Source organism: Cryptomeria japonica, chromosome 8, assembly GCF_030272615.1.
Source record: "Cryptomeria japonica chromosome 8, Sugi_1.0, whole genome shotgun sequence".
NCBI lineage: Eukaryota > Viridiplantae > Streptophyta > Pinopsida > Cupressales > Cupressaceae > Cryptomeria > Cryptomeria japonica.
This window is the reverse complement of record NC_081412.1, coordinates 706,103,762-706,127,906: the sequence shown is the minus strand read 5'-3', so window position 1 is coordinate 706,127,906 and position 24,145 is coordinate 706,103,762. Positions and strand designations below refer to the sequence as shown.

At 38.0% G+C, this 24,145-nt stretch overlaps 1 protein-coding gene across 7 annotated transcripts in view; it reads left to right on the top strand.

Annotated features, from left to right (window-relative positions):
- Nucleotides 1–3,894: 3,894 nt before the first annotated feature.
- LOC131064714 (ascorbate transporter, chloroplastic) overlaps nt 3,895–24,145 on the top strand; it is a 151,578-nt gene continuing 131,327 nt past the window's right edge. For all 7 annotated transcript variants that reach the window (XR_009111312.2, XR_009111310.2, XR_009111309.2 and 4 more), the window contains exon 1: nt 3,895–4,264. Coding sequence is in view for 3 of the 7 variants with exons in the window: in XM_057998956.2 (XP_057854939.2) it covers nt 4,210–4,264 (55 nt within the window). In the remaining 4 variants the exon portion in view is untranslated. The remainder of the gene's footprint in view (nt 4,265–24,145) is intronic.

The window sequence follows — 24,145 nt, the reverse complement described above, 5'->3', positions numbered from 1 at the left end:
CGGTATCTGGTACACTGACATGATATAATGATCACCGACACTTGGAAGGGCATGGAAAACACTTGGTTATGTCAAAGACATCATGTGGACACCTTGCCTTGGAGTTTTGTTTATTGGTATATTCATATTTGCATATTTGCTATATTGACAAATAAGTCCAGGTTACACCGATAGGTTTATCTTTTCCAAATCAGCATGGTACGCTATGAAGATGACTTATTATTGTTGTAAATTCATTAAGCCGACATGGTGAATCGGTTATTACATCGGGTATTAATTGATTTGTAAATTAATTTTATTGTATTATCCTTTAGAGCCGACCTACTAAAATTGGTCTTAGGGTATGGTATAAATGTAAGATCTTATTTGTAAGATCGGATGTGGAATGTGAAAAAAGATTGTGTGAAGATATATGTGAGAATAAACAGAGCTATACACGCAGACATCATTTGAAGGTGAAGGAGGGTTTTTGTGAAGACAATCAGAACTTCACCGGTACTGAATCCAACATACGAAGATGCTATTTTGAGCAGTACATTCTTATTGGATTTAACCATCCAATTATAGTCAGTGTGACTCCTATTTGTGTTTGAGCAGTGAGCTCTGGGTGCTTGGCTTTTCTGCATGTGCAGACCCCATTTGTATACACTTACTATCTACAATAGTATCATCTAATTGTAGGTAAGGTTTCCCACTGTGGTTTTCCCTCTTACAGGGTTTCCACGTACAAATACTGGTGTTATGTGTTGTGGATGACTTTGTCTTTTTGTTTCATGCATTAATCCTTACCGGTATTGCAATTAACTGTTAAAACTGTCTACCGACATATTAGACTGGTTTATCGGTATTAAGCATTAAGTTGGTTCAGTTATTTTTTGTTTGAATTTGTTAGACAATTGATTACCCCCCCCCCCTCTCAGTTGTCTACGGGACCTAATAGGGGTACCATCAGATTAGAATGAGAGCATCAAATGTGGAGAAGACTACTTTCAAATGCCACTTTGGGCATTTTGAGTTCCTAGTCATGCCCTTTGGCTTGACTAATGCTCCAGCTACATTTCAGTCATGCATGAACAAAATCTTCCAAGAGTAGCTAAGAAAGTTTGTTTTGGTATTCTTTGATGACATACTTATATTCACCAAGTCTTGGAAATAACATTTACAACAGTTGGATGAAGTGTTGAGCATTTTGGAATCTGAATCCCTGTTTTCCAAGGAGTCCAAATGTGAGTTTGGGATGGAAGATTTGCTCTACCTTGGTCACATTATCAGTGCCGGTGGTGTGAAGGTGAATCCTGAAAAGATTAGAGCCATCATTGATTGGCCTACTCCCGAAAACATAACACATTTGAGGGGATTTTTGGGATTGTTTGGATTTTATTAGAGGTTTGTGAAGGGATATTCTCAGTTGGCTACCCCCCTCACAAATATTACAAAGAAAGGAGCTTTTGAATGGTCTGAAAAGGCACAGACATTATTTGAGCAGTTTAAAAGGATCACGAGTTCCTGCCTGGTTTTAGCATTGCTTGATTTCACCAAGCCATTTGAGCTACAGTATGATGCATCTAGAGAAGATGTTGGTGCAGTCCTCATGCAGGATAAGCATCCTATTATCTTTGAGAGCCAGAAATTCAGGGGTCCTGAGAGACTGTATTCAATTTATGACAAGGAAATGTTTTCCATAATGCATGGCCTTGCGAAGTTCAAACAATATCCGGTGGGGAGTAAATTCATTGTTAAGACTGATCACAATAGTCTCAAACACTTCATGCATCAGAAAGATTTGAATGAGAAACAACAAAAATGGGTGAGTAAGCTACAGGCTTACAATTTTTATATTGAGTATGTTAAGGGTAAAAATAATATTATGGCAAATGACTTATCCAGAAGACCCCATTTAAGCTCACTTTGCGAGCTTACTGCTGATTGGAGAGAGTTGTTGCTTGTTGATTATGCCAAAAATCAGTTTAGTGGAATAGATTTAGAATGGAAAAGCAACTCATCATTTATTCAATGCCATAAAATGATTACAAATGGATCATTGACTCGTCACATATAGATTATAGAGATAGACTAGCTCACACGCTTCCACAAGCTTATTATAAGCTTATATGCAAATATATATAACATCCACTATCACTCTACTACTCTAATATTATCGCGAACTGACTTGCTAGCTACTATCCTCCTAAGACAAATTCTTCATTCACCTCTTCTATATTTTTTTAAAGGGGTAAACACTATCCCAAAGCTATGAATTCGTGAGGTCACAAATAGGGGACCTTATGCTCAACATAAGCACTCAATAATAACACCCCAGCAAGGTTTGAACCTTAGTGGCAAGAGCAACGATACCACAATTTAACCATCACACTATGCTAATATTGTTGTTCACCTCTTCTGTGTTACTCTACTACTTTCATTGTTATTCTTGGTTGCCTCCTAATGGACTCCAGATATGTTTATATATTGGCTCTAAGCTATAGGGATGATCTCATTAGCTACAAGATGTTCCAAATCTCAATGTTTAGTGTAATATGTAGGTCAACCAAAAACCACTAGTGAAGCATTTCGTGTTGAAGAAACTCAATGTGGTTCTATGTGAAGGTCCTTTGGTCTCAAATTGCATTCAAATATGTCGAGTTGAACTTCACAAAGCACATGAAGGTTTTGTGAACTTTGCCTAATAAATTAGGTGTTGCTTATCCTAAGCTATGATCTTTTGATATCGATAAACTTTATGCAGTGAAATGTGGCAAGCTACAACAGGATGCTCTTACATAATTTATTCCTATATCCTTCCATGTGTTATTGTTTTTTTATCTAATTGATTTATTTCCTTTATGCATCAATTTTCTTATTCATTGCTTAATTTCCCCCATCCTTATGCTCATTCTTTTATACTTAGTTTGTTGCTTGTTTTTTTCTTATTTTTTTCTATTGTCTTATTTTTCCATACATTGATTGTTGAATTGGTCTACATAATTTAACTTTTTGTCTTCTTTATTTCTATATATTTTTTTATTATTATGATTTTTTTAATAACTTTTTAACATTTTATTTACAATTTCCCTTATTTTATATCTTGACATTCTCTAAACATCTTGAAGATGGATCCTAGAATGCGATCTGAAATGTTGATGGAAAAAAAAGACACATGATCAAATACAAAAGCAGCTATAGATAGAAACTTTTTACATTTTATTTTCTATTTTCCTTGTTATGATTTTATTTTAAGTATATTATTATATCCCTCCTCTTTTCTTTTATATTTGAAGTCATGGAAATTGATGGTCATTTTCTATTTTTTAGATTACTACTTATCTTTCTTTCTTTTTTCTTTTTCCTTGCTCTCATTGTCATGATAGAACCTCGAGGAGGGAAAAAAAATTAGTAGTCAAATCCAAAAATATTCTAAACCAAATTAGCATGGTTTATAATTTATTGTATTAAATATTCAATTAATAAATTCTCTTCTAAGCTGGTTACTCTAATTTACCATAAATATTTATCGAAAATAATGTTACGTCGCATTTAATTGTCGTCATTGCTTGTTTTATTCATTTTTATCTGTATCACGTTTTTTATTATTAATTATTATATGAATCAGATCATAGAATATTCTGTTTTTCTCTTAAAAATTGGAACCTCAAACAAAAATAGCAGACCTCACACTTTCTTATCCCTATGCGTAAAATCTCCCGATTTGAACATAGAGATCAGAGCAGTAAACGTGGCCACTGTATAGTCGCACACCTGTCCAGTATCTAAACAAGCCACGCGTCAGTCTTGGCTCTTTAAGCTTTTTCCATAAAAAAAAATATCTCCTGGATTAACTGTAATTTAACGTGGCCACTGTATAGTCGCACACCTGTCCAGTATCTAAACAAGCCACGCGTCAGTCTTGGCTCTTTAAGCTTTTTCCATAAAAAAAAATATCTCCTGAATTAACTGTAATTTTGTAGTATATTTTTACGACTGGAACTCAAAGGCGTTCGGTCTGAAATTCAAGTTACAGAAATCACAGATTTTCAAATTTTTTTGTTGAACACGGTTTTGCATGATTTCAGCGTTTCAAGAATTAAACGGCGACGAAAATGATGCCCCGTAAGCAAAATTACAGTCGATTTTGTTGGGAGTTGATATAATTATTAATAAATATATCTCGGAAGTTGGGGAGATTTCGGGCGCCGTTTTCCTTCTTAAATTATGACTATTGGAGCAACACTGTCCCAAGGCCAGCTCGGCTGTTTTTATTTGCGAGGTATGCTCGAATTTAGTTTTTGAATTTTAAATACATTAAGTGGCTTATCTTTTGAGATGCAGTTGTCTTGGATTTTGAAAAATATTCAAATGGCGTGTGTTTACAGGGTTCTGTATTCTTTTTCTGATTTTATTGTTAGTTTTTTATTTTATTTGGTAATTTGTTCTTACAGTTTTTTGAGTCAGGTTTATTGAGCCTTTCTTTAGGCTGTGGTTATTATTATGTGCTGTAATTTTCAGGTTTTACTTTTGGTAAGTACGGCGCACCTCCCATGGCTGTCCACCAGATATGAACTTTGTTGGCCCCATATTAAGTACCTAAAAATAAAATATATATATTAAATTTATTTCTTTACTTACTTAATATGCTTATTTACTGAAAATCTGATTTAAATTTTCTAGAAAAGCAAGAAATGCTTTCCAGATTTGCCTGTAGTAAGTAAACAAAGAGTTGAGATTGAACTAGCACAATACATAGAAATTGTAAGCTAAAGAAGAAGAGATAAGAGACACGTGGAAGGGATAAGAGACATGTCTGGTTTTCTGCTGTTGTGTGATCTGTTGGAAGAAGGTGGAAGATGACTGCAATATTGGATTAAAATCGGTATTCTGCTTTCTGTCGAGGCTTTATCAAAAACTGAACTACGTGTCAGTGTCCTTTTACGCAGGCTAGTGCACATTACAGCGTGCTGGTGTCTTGTATAATGTGCTGGTATCCTCCTGCACGTGGCCAAATCCTTTCGCCTTTCAGCATCTTTTGCTTTCATGACGACACTTTCAGTGGCTAAAATTGAAAAGGTTGGTGCCAATGGCACATTTAGGGGTCTGTTTCAGTCAGAATCAAACAAAAGTAGTGTGAATAGTTTTTGAGTGCATGGTCCTAGGTTCAGGTGTAGGTGGCAATGGCTATGGAGGTAGGTGGTTTGAGAAGCAATGGAGGATATCCTAGGTGACTGCAAATTATGTGTTAGAGGTGCTTGAGGGTGCTAGTTAGCTTTCACTTTTGGCCAAGACCACTTAATTAAGCATTCTTGGGCCCAATTTGATTATTGGAGGTAAATTATGGCTTAGGGATTGTGAAAAGACAAGTGCTTGGATACGAAAAGGGTAATTTGAACTTTGTGGGAAATGAGCACGCACAATCTTGTCTAGAGGACAAGAGTACTTTGCACCAGTTGCTTGGTTGACACAAAGGTAGCAAATAGGGATGAGATAGGGCTTTTGTAATACAAGGGGTCATGTTCTATGTGCAATGGGGTGTTTTTGGGACAATTTGTGCTCCGAGGCGTCATAAAGTTGTTGAAATCATGCTTATTATAAGTGAGCGCTAAACTGAGGGAAAAAATAAAGGGGAAAGGTGCTGCTGCCAAGTACACACTTTTTGACCTTATAGTACCCCACTTACTATTGTGTTGAGTTGCCATGAAGCAATTCACAAGTTAATGATTATACGGAGTTTAAAAACCAAATTGCTCAAATGATTTTGTTCTACTAAATACTCCATCTTCTATCAGCATAATTGGTATTCCAAAGCTTCTCCATAGTAGTCCCAATGCATTATTGTTTGGGCTCTACCATAATAAAAGCCAAAAAGCCAAGTGCTTTACAAAAATTCCAATACTTAATAACTAGCTTCATTATAAACAAATCAAATATATGTTATGAATGCTAGAAGACTTTACTAGTTGGGCTCCACCACAAAGGAAGCCACTATGCATTACAAATGCCCTAGTACTTTATCAATTGGACTCCACTACCATGCTTTAGGGAAGAAGCAATATTATTTGTGCTCTACTATAGAGAAAACCATGATGCTTTACAAAATCCCCCATAATCACTTTAGACTCTAGTACAAGTAAAACTAGGATGCCTTACAAAATTCCCCATACTCAAACCACTTTGGGATCCACAATAGAAAAAATCATGAGGCTTTACAAAGTTTCCCATACTTAACACTTGGGCTTCGTTGTAGAGAAAGCCACTAGATGCATTTAAAATTTTCAATACTTTACCACTTGGGCTCCACTATAGAAAAGGCATGGATGCCTTATTGTGGAGCTTCACTAGGAAAATTGCACAGATAGCAAAATCAAAATAAAAATCTTAAAAACTTGTATAAAACAAAAGTTGCAAAATACAATTGACGAAGAGATGGAGGTTAATCTATTGGTCTTGTAGATACCTAAAATTGACACATTGTCTATTACCTAATACTTGACAATTTCCTCTGTAATTGATTGAATAATCCTTATTTACCCAATTAATTGTTATCCAATCTTCATTCCCTTATTAATTACCCACTATTGATCACTATTCACTTGCACCTTGTTTCTAGCCTAAAATTATTTAATCATCTCCTATAATCCACCTTGGAAAACTAAATTCAAATATTTATTTATCTATGTTCCCTATTCCTTTTCCATAAATTAAATAAACATACATATTTGTTTAATTACCTATATTCTATACTTTCCATCAAGGGGGCTAAACCAATTAACCCCTTGATCCCCTATTTGCACATGCCAAGTCCTAGTCAACTCTCCTTATATCATACATGCCCCCAAATGTTTAGCCTTGTACATATGACATGAGTTTTTGTACAATTCACATGGGCCAAAGTACTCACCTATCCCTCAGGGTACTCCCAAGACCCATTCCCTCTTGACCATGCACCTTTTCCAAGGAGATTCTCCACCATAGATTCTTCTTCAATCTTGGTCCTCTCTCCATCAACCAACCATGTGAGGACATTTATCCTCTCATCTTCCCAAGGGTCTCAACCAATATGAGCCCTTGATCCTTTGGTTCAATCCTAACCAATTTGAGCCCTTGATCCTTTGGTTCAATCCTACCCATCCAATCCTTGGGCCATAAATCTATAAATTGGCTCTATCCTAATCCATTTTTTATCACATCTTTATATGGAACCTTATCCTCTAGGAAAGAGCATTCACATGCCACCAATTCCACAAATCTTGAACACAACCATGATGGCATGGTGCAACAAGGGTTATTTTGGTGAGAATACTTGTTTGTTTTCATTAATATTTGCTAACCTCATGCTTTATTGTGAGTGTTGTATTTGTTTGGGTAGAATAGATTAATATAGTTTAAGCTTGTTCTTTATGCTGAAAATTTCATGTACACAAATCTCATGGAGAGGGCAACTCATGGTTATCTTAGCAAGTAATGTAGAGAATGTTACAAATATTTGTGTACTTTTATGGTCCTATCTACTTTGCCACAATTTTTTTTAAAATTTAACTATAAAAATTCAGTTTGAAAATAATTATTAACAACATAGATTGCCATTTGATAAAATTCTTGTCTTGAAACACTATGCTGCTGCTAACTTCTTGCCCCCTAGTGAGGAACCACTAAAATTCTCTTTTTAAATTTTTAATCTTTCATGGGATCGTTACTCCATGGTTGTAGAAGTGGTAGCCCTTGAGTTCCCCCCTCTAAAATTGTTAAATTTGATCAATAGTTTCCTCATTTTCTTTTCTTCGTATCTCTTCAAAGATAGTAGACATAGGTTCAACATCTAAATTTTCCAACTAACTAGTGGAATTTTTTGGTAGGTTATGAATCCCATTAACATTCTCCCTATTGTTTGTAAAAGCCGAAGATTGAAATTGAGAGAAATGGCATGCTTACTTAGGTTGAGAGCATTGCATTATGCTATTGAACATATGTTAAAATAGAAAATAGTCACAGTCTAGAAATAGACCATAGTTACAATAACCTAACCACAACCATTTATTATAGACAAGTGTACACATACACTTTATTATAATAATAAAATGAAAGATGTTGGCAATTGACACTCAATTGGTTGGTTTCACAATGTTGTCATTGATGGCAACATGGTATTGTGTCTCAACTTCATGTTTTGGCTCTATGGTGTACCGGTAGGCACTGCACAGATACTTCACCGTCATGGGCACGGGCATGGGCAGGGCAGAGGAATTTCTTTGGTCACTGGCAATGTAGGCTGACATGGTTTAGTAAAGGGTATCAGTATTGGAAGCCGACATATCTTGGACCCGGCATCGGCAATTGATTCTAATGTTTATGCATTTATATTATTTGGCCGACATGTAATTTGATATTGTAAATATCTTTGTAAGTCGACATAAGGCATGAAAAGTTGTATAGGGTATATAGGATAGTTCGATAGATCATGTTTTGGATAGAGAGATAGAAGAGACATATGATAGGAGATTATGAATATGTGAATGTATTATGATGCGAAATATATCAGAGAGATCATGTACGTGAGGAAATTTATGTAAGGGTTATTCCGGTAAAGGGTTTAGGGTTTTAGACCGGAACAAACAGAGCTTAAACCGGAATTGTATACTGGCATAGAAGATGCTATCTTAGCAGTTCGCACTTCTCCGGATTGTAGTCTAGAATTTTATGGAGTCAGTGAGGCTCCTTTTGTGATTGAGTAGTGTGCTCTAGGCTGTAAGCCTTTTGGCAAGTGCAGGCCCCTCATATTTTGTAATATCTCTTCATATGGCCAATGGATTGATATTGTGGGTCACAAATCCCACCATGGTTTTTCCTCTTTGAGGTTTTTCACGTATAAATCTATGTGTTATGATTCTCTTTTTTGTGATTGGCTTATTGGTTGCTTTACTTTTTTCAATTTTGTATATACCTGTATATTGGTTGGTGTATGCATGTTTTATTAAAGCTAAAAAATATCATTCCGGTATAACATTGATTCACCCCCCTCTCATAGTGTTATTGGTTTCCAACAATTGGTATCAGAGCCTTGTGCCTCGGAGGAAGTTTAACAGCTTGAGGAAGATCTTGAAACCGGAATCCATAGATATGGCTTTGGAGAAACAACTTGAGATGGCACTTGAAGATTATGATGTTGAAAGGTTGAAGAACTTAAAGCTACAAGATGAATTGAATTCTGCTAAGGAATTCATTCTTGTGTTACAAGAGAGAGGCTATCATCTGTTCAAGCTAGGAGGAAGGAACTTTCGCAAAGTCAGGATGATGAAGAGAAAGATGCACTTAAGGAACAGTGTCAGAAATTGAGTCAGGAGAACATGGTTATGAAGAATGAAATGCAAGTTATAACTATGAGGATGTCTAAAGAGATTGAGGATAGAAAGAAGGAAGAAAATCTTGCTATATCCTTGAAGAACAAATTTGAAGAATGTGGTAGGTTGGTTCATGAGAATGATCTGTTAAGAACTAATTTAGTACAATTCCAGAGTAATGAGCAAGAGCTTGAAAGACATGATAATTCTGAGAGAAGATCTAACTACTGCAAATGAGTACAAGGAAAAATTCAAGATCAGCTCAGCACACCTTGACGAGTTATTGAAGAGATGGAGGCAAATTGGAGATTCTAGTGGACTTGGATTTGAGCAAGGACAGAGTTCCGGTATTGCTAATGAAGATCAAAACCACAATGCACCGGTAAGGCAATCTAATGCTTATAAATTCAATGGTAGATGTTTTGTTTGCAATAGATTTGGTCACATGGCTAGGCAATGTAGAAACAGAGCAAATCAGAACCCTGATTCTGCTCCCAGTAAATGTTCTAAATGCAATAAGTTTGGTCATAAAACAGAAGATTGCAGAATGAATGTTAAATGCTATGCTTGTGGAAAATTTGGACATATGGCTAATTAGTGCAGGTCAAGCAATTTCACCGTTTTTAGCAAAGCAATTCAAAAGAACAATGTTACATGTTATGCATGTAATAAGGTTGGACATATTGCTAAGTTCTGTAGAAGCAGAAATCCACCGGTTAGTAATGGAGGATCAAATGAGAAAGGAAAAGAGAAGGTTAGTGAAACTCGACAAGATCATACTCAGAGATGGGTTAGGAAGACTGAAGAACAATCATCAGATGGGAATGTCCGGGTTACTTATCCGGTAGAAGAGGCTGCTCCTGCACCGGCAGGGAGCTCATCCGGTAACAGAGGCAGATGCCTTAGGGGTAGGCAAAATTCATGAAGATGTTGCATATGCCCCGAAAGAGGTTTTGGAAGATGTTCCAGATATTGGAGATGATTATTCGGCAGGAATATGCTCTGAGCGAGATCCGATATCTTTCACCGGCAGTCATTTATGTCAATGGAAGATTAGGGTTTTTCTCAAAGGTTAAAAGGTCGAATACACTTCATTGTTAATCACCTTGCATTCAGAGCGATTTCAGAGCGATTAAGTGCGATCAAAGGCAATTCAGAGCAATTAGATTTCTTCTTGAGCTATCTCAGTGGCATCTGGAAGAATTTGTTGGAGGTTTTCACTGAGAGCAATCAAAGGTATTTATCTTCAAACATGGAAGTGGGATCATCATCTATTCATGTTTTTGTTGCAAACCCGACTGTAGTAGAGGTCAAGGACTGCCCCAAGCCAATTTTCAAGCGGTATCCACATGTGGCTACCCTGGAAGATTCAGTTGGAGCATTTTCTCGTGTTCCGGAGGGAGTTGTCTATGTAGAGGATGTTATGGCATATATTCACTGTCACATTGAGGACTTGGGAACATCAAAAATTAAGGGCATGTATATGAGTGAGCTGATGGGAGAATCTGGAAAGATCAAACCGATGTTCAAGCATATTGAAGACCTAGTGTTTACCGACATTCTGGATATTCCGGAATTTCAGGATGAGATAATCAGACATGTTCTGAGCAGAGTACATGGGGAATTTATATGGCTAAACAGACCTTACAAAATCACCAAGGAAGCCATCCAGGCAATCACTGGTTTACCATTAGTTGGGCAACATCTAAACAAAAAGGTTTCAAATGATTTTGTGAGAAAGATCACCGGCGCAACATCTGACAAAAGATCCATGAAAGTGAGTACTATCACCGACACGAACACCAAATTTGGTAGCATGATCATTGGGTATAAGGTAATTCAGTCAAATCGACTGAATTCTATTTCCAGTTCATGCATTTTGGCTGCATACAAAATGATGAGAGAGAATATAAAATTAGATCTATGCGGTTGGATGCTTGATGAGTTGTTGATAAATCTAGGGAAGATTAAGGGTGAAAAGAAGGGTACATTCCAGTATGGAAACTTGATAGTTTGCCTAATGTTATATTTCCTGAATGATACACTCGGTTCTGGTAAGAGGCAATGGGCTTTTGACATCTCGGTAGGGAGACAATTGAAACAATCAATTGCTGCTTTAGGAAGTCAGAGAGATGATAAGGTATGGGGGTATTTTAAAGCATTCCAAAAATCTATGAGGTCTAGGGTAAGGGTACTTGAGCATATTGTAGAAAAATATTCTACCGACATATGCTTTATGGTAAAGAAGGATGAGACACTCATGGAAGCAGTTATGCCCCGAAAAATTTGGATTGAAGAAATGGGCTATGAGGTGGATGCTCAGATTCTTGATGCCTATGCAAAAATGTTGATTGATGCACCAATAGATGAGGCAGAGAAGCTCTGTGGTACTGCACAGTAGAAAACTCAAGAGGTTGAAACAAAGTTCAACTGGAAGAAAAGAGAGAAATAGGAAGGAAAAGCAAGCAAATTTGTGGAGAAGGTCTCAAAGGACATTCAAGCACTAATTGATGCTGTCCCGGAGAAAGGCAAAAAGAGGAAGGATCCTGAAGTTCATATTGAGCCTGTTATTGCAGAATCCGAATCTGAGGATGACACACCGTTGGCATTTAAGAGGGTTCTCAGGAAGAAACTAGAGGAAACAAAGGCAGAAACTAAGAAGCAACCATTTAGGAAGGTTGCAATTAAAATACTAGCACAAAAGCAAGCATCTAAAGCTACACCTACAACTACATCCGCTACCCGCAAAGAGGAAGAAGAATGATGACACTAGTTTTGGTAAGGTTCCACCCAAAACTTGTGCAGAATTAGTAGATGAAATTACTAAAGATGGCATGTTGAAGAATGGTCAATTTTACTATGATCACTTAGAGGAGGATGAGCAAAGTAGAGGAAGCAGTCCTATTATACTTGGATATTTATAAGAAAGCCTTAATAGAAATAGAAAATCAAATACCAACTGAATTATATAACATGTTAGATGCTAGAAGACTGTCAGCTATGCAAGAGGATAAACACATTAAAATTCAAGAGCTATTATCTATCTATGTTACTATTGCTCCTCATGAAATGGAGAAGACACTTGAGGCGGAAGACAAAAAAGTTTTCTATAGTAAACATCGGATAACTAGTTTGATGCTAGGAAGAGTAAATGAAATAATAAAGGAGACTCAAAAAACATGGGTTAAATTTCTTGGAGAAAACAAGGGATTCTTTACTTCACCGGAAACCAAGATAGACACTGTAGATATCCCGGTTGAAGGAAAAGGAAAGGGGATTATGGGTACTTCACCCTCAGTTTTGAAAAATATTAAGATAGTAGAAATTGAGCCCCCGGTAAATACAGATGTACAGAAAAATATTGAGATACCAGTTAATATAGAGAGTGAACCAGCTAACATTGTACATGATACTAATATTGAGGATAATTGTCCTCTGGATACAAATGTACAGGTTGAGGTTATTGTTCCTATAGAGGAACCGATAGTTATTCAGACTGCACCAAGTGGCGAAGCCTTCAGTGCAAGTGAGGAGGTTATAAAGGATAAATCTTTAGAAGAGAAGGCAGGGGAATCAGGCAGGGAACCGGTTGTTGGTCCATCATTATTGTCAATTGACACTTCATAGGTAGAAAAGAAAAACATCACAGAAATGAGTCCCATTGAACTAATGATGATGGTAGCACAAAAATTGATTAAGGAGGGATCCACAGATAAAGGGATTATAGATCAATCAATCACCATTTTACACAAACTGGTCCTAGAGTGTAAGATTGAAAATGAAGCGAGCCCATCCGACAAGCTTAAGGTAATCACTGAGCATATCTCAAAGGACTTTCAATCCTTACAACAAATCTCAAACCGACAAGCACTAGAAAGGTTTACTTAGGCTAAGAGAGTTGCATTTGATCAGGTAATTGAAACTGAGAAGAAAAAGATTGAGGAGAAGCTGATCCTAATAGAAAACTCTTTGAAACAATGTACAAATATGTATAGGGTATGTTGTAACACTAAAATACTTACAACAAATGTGGATAAAAAGATAAAAGAGACTCAAGAGAAAATTGCAAGTATAGCTAACTCTTTTGACGGATTAATTTCATTGACTACATCAATTGATGGTCAAATTTTGATTTTGGAGAACCAAATTTCTGCTCTTGAGAAGGAAAGAGACAAAATAATTAGAAGAGCCAGAAGTCTGAGAGGCTTGGTGAGTCCTCGGTTGGATTCACTCTATGTACACAAGAAAGAATGCATGGATATGGTGGGAAAGCCCACACCGACAAAGGTAAATGAACAAGAGTCTTTTGCACATTCATTGAGTGGACTTGTATCTATTTCTGGGACATTCAAAACCAGCTGGGATACTTATCTCGAGTTACTGGAGAAGGCTTATCCGAAAATTTTGAAATTTGTCAAGCTTCGGTAAGACATGTTTTTGGAGATATTCATTGTACAGTTCTTTTTCTTTGACATTCCTTTTTGAATTTTTGATGGCATTGATGTCAAAGGGGGAGTAGTATAGATGTGAAAAAAGAACAAAAAGAGTTGTATACATCAGGGGGAGTTATGGAGCCATGGAGTTTTGGAGATATGGAGTATTTTGCATATTCAGCTCATGGGGAGCAGGGCAGGATGAAACAGGCAGATAAAATCTTGACTATTTTATCACATGAGTGTTGCCATTAATGCCAAAGGGGGAGATTGTTGGCAATTGACACTCAATTGGTTGGTTTCACTATGTTGTCATTGATGGCAACATGGTATTGTGTTCCGGCTTCATGTTTTGGCTCTATGGTGTATCGACAGGCACTTTACAGATACTTCATCGGCACCGGCACCGGCACCAACAAGGCAGAGGAATTTCTTTGGTCACCGACAATGCAGGCCGACATGGTTTAGTAAAGGGTATCGGTATTGGAAGCCGACATATCTTGGACCCGGCATCGGCAATTGATTCTAATGTTTATGCATTTATGTTATCTGGCCGACATTTAATTTGATATTGTAAATATCTTTGTAAGCTGACATAAAGCATGAAAAGTTGTATAGGGTATATAGGACAGTTTGATAGATCATTTTTTGGATAGAGAGGTAGAAGAGACATATGATAGGAGATTATGAATATGTGAATGTATTATGATGCGAAATATATCAGAGAGATCATGTATGTGAGGAAATTCATGTAAGGGTTATTCCGGTAAAGGGTTTAGGGTTTCAGAACAGAACAAACAAAGCTTAAACTGGAACTGTATACTGGCATAAAAATGCTATCTTAGCAGTTCACACTTCTCCGGATTGTAGTCTGGAATTTTTTGTAGTTAGTGAGGCTTCTTTTGTGATTGAGCAGTGTGCTCTAGGCTGTAAGCCTTCCTCCATGTGCAGGCCCCTCATATTTTGTAATATCTCTTCATATGGCTAGTGGATTGATATTGTGGGTCACAAATCCCACCGTGTTTTTTCCTCTTTGAGGTTTTCCACGTATAAATCTATGTGTTATGATTCTCTTTTATGTGATTGGCTTATTGGTTGCTTTACTTTTTTCAATTTTGTATGTACCGGTATACCGGTTGGTGTATGCATGTTTTATTAAAGCTAAAAATTATCATTCCGGTATAACACTGATTCACCCCCCCTCTCAGTGTTATTGGTTTCCAACAAAAGAATCTAGAGGTTTAGCCATTAAATTACAATATAGCCTTTGAGATTTGCAATCATGACAACATTCATATGATAAAGATATGCTAAAAGAACATAATGTACATGCTTTACTATGGAGTTATCAATTGTTTTGCTTGTTTTATGGGATGATGCTTTTGATTTGGTGAAATCATTATCAGGCTCACCCTTATGGCACCACTGGGCACTTTGAGGCTTAACAAGTGAATACTATGGAGACAAAGTCTCAATCGAAGATGAACTATGTATTGGCCGAATCCCAGCTCGAATGGAGACATCTTTAGTTGTGCATTGTTGATATATAGGTGGGGAATAACCAGTTTATATCTTAGAATGCCCCATGAAATAGAAGGTATGCTTGTCAATGGTACCACAATATTGGATTTTGTCTTGATTTCCTTGGATTTATGATTGGAGCACAATCTCTTTAGTGTAGCATGTAAAACAAGATCAACAACTTTGTACAAGATTTTGTACACACCACTCGACCTAGTGCGTGGATAAATTATATCATGAACAAGACACTCTTTCTCATGAATATGAATTAGAATGTTAGGATTTTCTATAATCTAGCCAATAGAATAATTTTTAATTCAAACTTGGAACATACCTACTAATCTATATTAAAAGTTAAATGCTATCAATTTCCATCCCTTCAATTGTATGGGACTTATCACCAAGTGAAACAAAATCCTTGTGACTATAATAATTGGTAAACTTGACATACTAGTCCTTTTGACACATGAAGTGTTTGGCTGCAATTGAATAAACAACTAGCAATCTGCTTCTAACACTATATGAAAAAAAACATCAATGCGTACTCGTCCTCATGGTCTTCTTCAACAATATTTGCCACATTAGCTTCATCCTAATGCTTGTGGGATAGATCATATGTTTTCTTTCCTATAACCATTCTTCACATGCCCCATTTTTAGCAACAAAAGTATTTTACTTCTTTATGGTTGTGAAGTGGGGGAAGGAGAATTGAGGTGTGCACCTTGTAACCATGCAGCATGTGCACTTTTTGAACTCCTAGAAGAAATTTCACTCATTTTCTCTTGTCAACACCACTTTTGCAACAAGTATGAACTAACGTTGTCAAAGAACAAAGTTTGGATTTTGTTCAACAGGAGAGACTCTGCAATGTCTCAAAGGAGGGCAGTAGACTGTTAATATCTAGAGCAACCATATCCTTGTCATACGCTAGTTTGTTGGTCAGTTGATCCCTAAGATCTTTGAGTTTTAGAAGATGCTTTGACAAAGACCCCTCATGCAATTTAGTGGAAAATAACAAATTCTTTAAATATAGGACATTGCTTTTCTTGGAGACATGTTTTTTATCTTTCAAACTATCCCATATGGTATGGGCAGATGCAACACTTTGGACTTTAGGGATTAAATCCTCTGACGTTAACAATTTGAGATCGATATGAAATAGGGCTTCCCTATGACATTTGTTAAGTCACTTGGGTGAGTAGTAGGTCTGGTTTTTGTGCCTAACAAGATTTTATCACATTTCCAATACTCAACAATGGTTAGCATCTTGTGATTCCGTATATCATATTTTTTTCTAGTGAGTTTTGTGCATCTAACAATACTAGATTTTGAATAATTGCCATTTTCCCAACAACCCTATAAAATAATTTTTTTCTGAAACTTTTACAAAATATACTGATCCTCTCCTTGAATAATAAAATTCACTCAAAATGTATTTGAAAATCACCTTTTACATTTGACCCAATCTTTCCTTTATTACTTTCACGGTTTCATCTAATTCCTCAACCTCATGTTCCTTTTTTGTTAGTCCCAAGTCAACAGTTGCAACTTCATACTCTTTCGGAGTGATATTCTCTTTTGCCTTGTCAACTTTTGGAATTGCAACTTGCACAGTGCATGATCCTGAACTTTCTTTTGAAATCTTGGAGTATTTCTTTGCTTGCTTCTTTTCTATAGTTGTACCAATCCTACTTAGAAAATCCTCCAACTCATTTGCTGGATTACTCTCTATTATAACCTTCTTCATTCTATTCTTTAACCATTTAGGAGTTGTTGATTGTTGTACATCTTCACTTAACTCTTACTTTCTTGAAATCCTTGAAGTGCTGATATCATTCCTTCATTGAAATCTTCATTTGGAAAACTCATGTCCGCATCCTTTAGGATTTCCTCTATTGGTACTGTGCCCAGTTCCATTGGATGATCATCAAGAAGAACTTCCATATCTTGAGAAGGATCTCTCTCCTAGTTTTGTTGTTGAATGGACTCCAACGATTCATTCACACTTTGACCTTCTTGAACACTTGGATGAATTCCAACTCCCTTTTGTGATTCATTCTTTGCAGTTGATGTTATATTTCTATCCACTGAAGAGGCAATTCCTTGTATTGAAGAAGTGTTGGATGACAAATGAGTCATTCTTGATTTTTGCCTTTTCTGTTGTGGTTCTTCACAAGAAATTTCCTTTCTCTTTGTCTTCTTAGGTTGTGAAGTTTCAACCATATCTTTCATTTTCTTGTGATTTTCACCTTCCTGTCTATTTCATTCTTCCTCCGTACTGATTTCATGTTGTTCTTCATCTGTTTCATCCTTAGTAGATTGTGATTCCAACTCACCCATCAAGTCATAGGCTAGAGGTATATTTCTTTCTTTCAACCTATTAACTTGCTGATACATCCATCTTTGTGTATATGTCATGATTGGTCTCGTCAATATATTTAAGCCTGCTATTTCCACTTCAGACCAATTAGGGGCAGGAAGAGGCTTACCTTTTTCTTCTTCAAAGTGGCGTTGAACACAATTTCCATCATCTTCAACTTGATCCGTGATAGGGAATAATTGGAAAATTCTAATCATCCTCACTGACAGTCTGGAACACATTCTCTTCCCAATTTCAAAGTCATCCATAGCATTTGCCCAATAATCCTCAATATGTACCTTGTGCCTATATCTTCTTCCAGACGTGTAATGTCCCCTTCTCATTGATGCTCTTTCAGTGGTCCATTAGCCTATTCCTGAGACCCGTAGGCTAGGTGGAATGAGGAATGAGGGTCTAGCATTGATGAAACAAGGACTTACTATTTTTAGTAAGTCAGGGAATGGCCATTTTGATGTTACTATACTACTGAGCTCTCCGTGTTCTGCCTCTGATGATCATGCTTTTCTGAGCATTAGTTCTTGACTTACTATTTTTAGTAAGTGGCAGTGTGGCACAATTCTATTATTGGCAGTAGACAGGGTTCTGATTCTGCAGCAGTTTTGGTGGCCGTTTTGACTCAGTTTCATTCTAGCAGTGTTAATAATCAGTACTAGAGCCATATGCGAAATAATTGAATATTAATTCCTTATCCTAAGGTTTAATATTTAATTAATCTGATTCTTGACGACTGATTTATTAAAATTGGGATTAATGCATATTTTTCCTAAGTTCTTGGCAAATTCATGTTTATTAAAGAGATATCGAAATATTGAGAAAGATATTATATTTTTTTATAACTTATCTCTAATATTTGCCAAAGTGCGTGGGTCCTTGCTTTAGCGTGGGAGTTGACTTGTGGGGAATGGCGCCACTCTTGGGGTCCACATGTAGTGGAGCGAAATGCAAAGGAAAAACGCTGAAATGCAAGGAAATGGCATTTGGGCTTGAGGTGTGTGGAGTTATAAGTATGAGACTTGGGCTCCCATTTTGAGATCTTTGAAAATTGCATCGTTATGCTGCCGGTTTGGCTACTGAAAACCTGAGCTTCGAAGTTGGCTTCCTAGCTGAGTCTCAGTTTCGTACTTGCAATATAGTACCTAGCTGTGCCCTTGTGTTCCCTGGTTAATGAGTTGCAGATTATGGAGTGATTGATGTTGGATTCGATTGTTTCTGGTTGCTGGTCGCGGGACTGCTGAAAGTGAAATTTGCTCATATCTCTTAACAAGGCGACTCCATCCATCTGGGTATCGGCTCATTCTTCCTTCCATGCCATGGCGATACAATGTGTGAGTTTTTAGCTATTTTGATTGAGCAATGATTTTATTAGACAAAATCAAACTTCCTAGGCTAGGCGTGGGTTTCTCTGTTTGCATTGGGATGCGTGCAAAATAAAAATGGGTTTGTTTGGGATGTGGCTTTGATTGGTTGTCATTGCATTTGATGTACAGTGGGATTGGGATTGATTTGAGTTGATTCGGGCAAAAAATGAGTGAGTTATGAGTGTTTTGATGTTTCCATAGGCTACTGAAACTGTACTTTCAGCCTGCAGATTAGTGTAACAGAAAATTACAGTCATGTTGTAGAAATCTGCAATTATTCATCTCATCTCATCTCTATATTGTAAGGTTGTTTCAGTAGTACTGATCATCCCCTTCTTTCTGCTTTCTTTTGTAATTACCCATTGCATAAGTGGAAGAGGCTGGCTTACTGCCTTCTAAGTTTTGTAATTCAGTTTTTGTAATCAGTCCTCCCGCTGAGTAAGTGGTCGAGTGATAAGTTCAATACAATGGTCCTCCCACTGAAATATGCGGTAGAGTGATAGTTTAATGTAATGTCCTCCCGCTGAAATACGCGGTTGAGTGATTGAACTTCAGTTTATTGTAATTTTCCCTTGGTCGGTTTACCACCAAGAGCTTTGGTTTCTATCCTGCTGGATAAGCAAAAGGGGCTGGCTTGCCGCCCATGCATTGTAATTTTCAGTTTGATTATTATTGCTAACGATCCCCGGAACACTGTATGCTCTCACCCTCCCAGTCTGGGCTCTCGGTGAACAAAAGGTGGAAGGGTTCCCTTTCAGTTATTTGGTTTATTCCTCTAACCTTAACGGGTTATTTGTTGTGGTTGAATTGTTATTGGTCTAAAAATAAAAAAAATTAGTGGGATGTTACAGTGGTATCAGAGCTGGTTTTCTGGCCAGCCTGTGAGAGTCAGTGGGTTTAGAAGTCTCCATGAGTGATAGAGACGTCAGATACTACAGCAGAGAGCAGAAGAGACAACAGTTTCAGGTTCCGATAGTGTCGGAAGAGGATACTTTCTCAGAAGTACTACGAAACAGAGGAAAGGATATTGATACTTCAAATTCAGTGGATTCAATGGCAAACAAGACTACATAAACAAATGAGGCACCCGACAAGAAGGCAGAGAGGCAATTCAATGCCATGATGGACATGATGTCTTTACTGCTAGCAAAGCTCAACCAGAATGTTGTTGGGGTCCCTAATCAGCCCAACAGTGGACCGGAAGCCAGCACTTCTAACACTCCTGTAGGCAATAGAAATGGGAGTAACAACGGGAGTAACAATGGAGGTTCAGCCCCAAGGCCTTTACAACCTATCTTTTTGCCCAAAGAAGTACAACAAGCTGAAACAGAGATACCCACAGCTGATGAGATAAGAAATAGCTACATGGAGTATGCTTCCCTTCCCGGTGAGATCCGAGATATCCTAACTCTGGATCAATTCATGAATCAGAAAATGAAAAGAGGAAGGAGGAATGACTACAAGTCTGCTGCCCCAAGAGATTTCCAGCAAGCTCTTGGAAGAGTGACCTTAGCACACTTTGATGGGAGCGCTAAGAGTACTGCCAGAGCATGGGTACAAAAGTTGGACAATTACTTGTCCTTGAGACCGATGCCGGAGGAGGACGCCATCAAGTTTGCTACCTTGCACTTGGATGGAGTGGCCCACGAATGGTGGTACCATGGGTTGGTCACCCTTGGTCACAACTTAGTCACCACCTATGCTGATTTCACCAACAAGCTAATTGAGAGATTTGACACCAGAGATCCAGAAGTGAAATTTAGAGAACTTGCACAACTAAGGCAGCAAGGTTCATTGGACGCTTACATGACTGAATTCCAAAACTTGTCAGTCATGGTGAGTAGCATATCAGAGAAGTGATTGGTTGTCCTTTTCACTGAAGGACTTGAAGAACCATTGAGAGGATGGGTCAAAGCTTTTGATTTGCCCACCCTGGCAAAAGCTATAAAAAAATCTAGAAGTATGGAGTTGGCTGCCCCAAAGAGTAAAATTCAGTCCAAGCCTTTCCCTTTCAGAAAGGATAAGAAGAAGTTCACGAATCAGACCAAGAAGTTCTCTCCACGTATGGATCAAGAGCTTCGGAGAAAGAATCTATGTTACTCTTGCAGAGAACCTTGGGTTCCTAGGCATAGGTGCCATGGAAAGGGGAATTTGCATCAGATGGAATGCTATTCAGAAGATGGATCAGATTCTGAAATTTTAGAACAGCAGACTGAAGTTGAGGACAGCGAGTATGAAGAGGCTTCCGAAGGGCCTGAATTTGGGTCAGAAGATAGAGGAGTGGTTGCTCAACTCTTGAGCATTCACAAAAATGAGTCTTTCAGAGTTCGAGGTGTGACTGGAGAGCATCGTGTCATAGCTCTCATTGACACAGGTGAAACACACAACTTCATTGATGAAAGGATTGTTGCAAAAAAGGGACTAGTGGCAGAGGAAGTTGAGGGCTTCAAAGTCATGGTAGCAGATGGCTCCACTATATCCTGTAACATAATGATTTCCAACATGTCTCTGAAGTTGGGAAATCATGAAATCAGAGATGATTTCTTTGTGGTAAGCATTGGAGGGACTGATGATGCAGTCCTCGGGATTCAATGGTTGAGATCTCTTGGTGAGATCACACTGAACCTACAAACCATGGAGTTGAAATTCATGTCGGAAGGGAAAAAGGTAGTTTTGAGAGGAATGTTGCATGGGGGACTTAAAGTTGTATCCTTGAAAAGAATGGAAAGACTGATCCGCCATAATTAGGTGGAGTGGGCAGTGGAGTGTTTGATAATGCCTTCCAATCCATTGGTGGATAAGGGCAGCTATTCCTCAGATATTTCAGCTATGGTCAAGGATAGGAGCAAGATCATGGTAATGCCTTCAGAACCACAACAAGAGCACCGAAATTATCCTAAAGACATCCAAGCCTTGATAACTAGGAGAAGCAAGGTGTTCGAAAACCCACCTCCTAGCAGACCTCCTGAAAGAGGTGTCGAGCACATTATTGAGCTTGAGGAAGGAGCTAAGCTAGTCATGACTACTCCTTACCGATACCCAAAAAAGCAGAAGGATGAGATTGAGAAAGCAATTCAGGAATTGCTTTACATGGGTTACATCCGGCCTAGCAAAAGCCCCTTTGCTTCGGCTGTTGTTTTGGTGAGAAAGAAGGATGGGACCATGTGCATGTGTGTGGATTACAGAGCCCTGAATCAGAAAACCATCAAGAATTGGTATCCTATTCCGAGGATTGATGAGCTCATTGATGAGCTACATGGGGCAGTGTTCTTTTCCAAGATTGACCTTAGATCGGGGTACCATCAGATTAGAATGAGAGCTTCTGATGTGGAGAAGACTGCTTTCAGGTGCCGCTTTGGGCATTTTGAGTTCCTAGTCATGCCCTTTGGTTTGACTAATGCTCCTGCTACATTCCAGTCATGCATGAACAGAATCTTCCAAGAATAGTTGAGGAAGTTTGTTTTGATATTTTTTGATGACATCCTAATATTCAGCAGATCTTGGAAAGAACATCTTCAACGGTTGGATGAAGTGTTGGGCATACTAGAATCTGAATCCCTGTTTTCCAAGGAATCCAAATGTGAATTTGGGATGGAAGAGTTGCTCTACCTTCATCAGTGCAGGTGGTGTGAAGGTAGACCCTGAAAAGATTAGAGCTATCATTGATTGGCCTACTCTCGAAAACATAACACATCTGAGGGGATTTTTGGGATTGTGTGGATTCTATCGGAGGTTTGTAAAGGGATATTCTCAGTTGGCTGCCCCCCTTACAGATCTTACCAAGAAAGGGGCTTTTGAATGGTCCGAAAAGGCATAGACAACATTTGAGCAGTTTAAGAGGATCATGAGCTCTTGCCCAGTTTTAGCATTGCCTGATTTCACCAAGCCATTTGAGCTACAATGTGATGCATCTTGAGAAGGTGTTGGTGCGGTCCTCATGCAGGATAAGCACCCTATAGTTTTTGAGAGTAGAAAGTTGAGAGGTCCTGAGAGACTATAGTCCATTTATGACAAGGAAATGCTTGCCATAATGCATGCTCTTGCAAAATTCAGACAATATCTGGTGGGGAGTAAGTTCATTGTTAAGACTGATCACAACAGTCTTAAACACTTCATGCATCAGAAGGATCTGAATGAGAGACAGCAGAAATGGGTGAGTAAGCTACAAGCTTACGACTTCGATATTGAGTATGTGAAAGGAAAAAACAATGTGGTGGCAGATGCCTTATCCAGGAGACCCCATTTAAGTTCACTCTGCGAGCTTACTGCTGGTTGGAGGGAGTTATTGCTTGCTGATTATGCCAAAAATCAGTTTGCAATAAGCCTTATAGAAGGTACTTTTCATGATGAAAGGTACAAATTGTTTGAGGGGTTGATACTGTACAAAGGAAGAATCTTCATAGTACTTGAATCTAAGTTAAAAGAGAAGATTTTGAAGACTTTCCATGACATCCCCCTTGCTGGTCACCAAGGTTATTTCAAAACATACAGGCAGATCCGGGAGAGATTCTCTTGGAAGGGGCTTAAAAATGATGTTTTGAGGTACATTAAAAAGTGTCATACATGTCAGAAGAACAAAGATGAGCACACTCTACCCGCTGGTTTGTTACAACCCTTGCCTATTCTCAGTCAAAAATGGGAAAGTATTTCCATGGATTTCATCACGGAGTTGCACTGGGCTCAAGGGAAGGAGAGTATCTATGTGGTGGTGGACAGACTCACAAAGTTTGCTCACTTCTTCGCCATCACCAGCTCTTTTACAGCAGCACAAGTTGCTGAAGTGTTCTTCCGGGAGGTGTTCAGATTGCATGGTTTACCGAAGAACATTGTGAGTGATAGGGACAGCAAGTTCCTAAGTACTTTTTGGCAGGAGATTTTCAGATTGTGTGGTACTGTGCTCACTCCAAGCACCAGTTATCACCCTCAAACTGATGGGCAGACCGAGATAGTGAATAAGTGGTTGGAAGGTTATCTTAGAAACTATGTCTCGAAGCGGCAGAATACTTGGGTGAGATGGCTTCACCTAGGGGAATATTGTTACAATTCTTCCTATCACATGTCCATTCGGATGTCACCATTCATGGCACTATATGGTTATGAAGCTCCTAGCTTCGCAGACTTGGTATT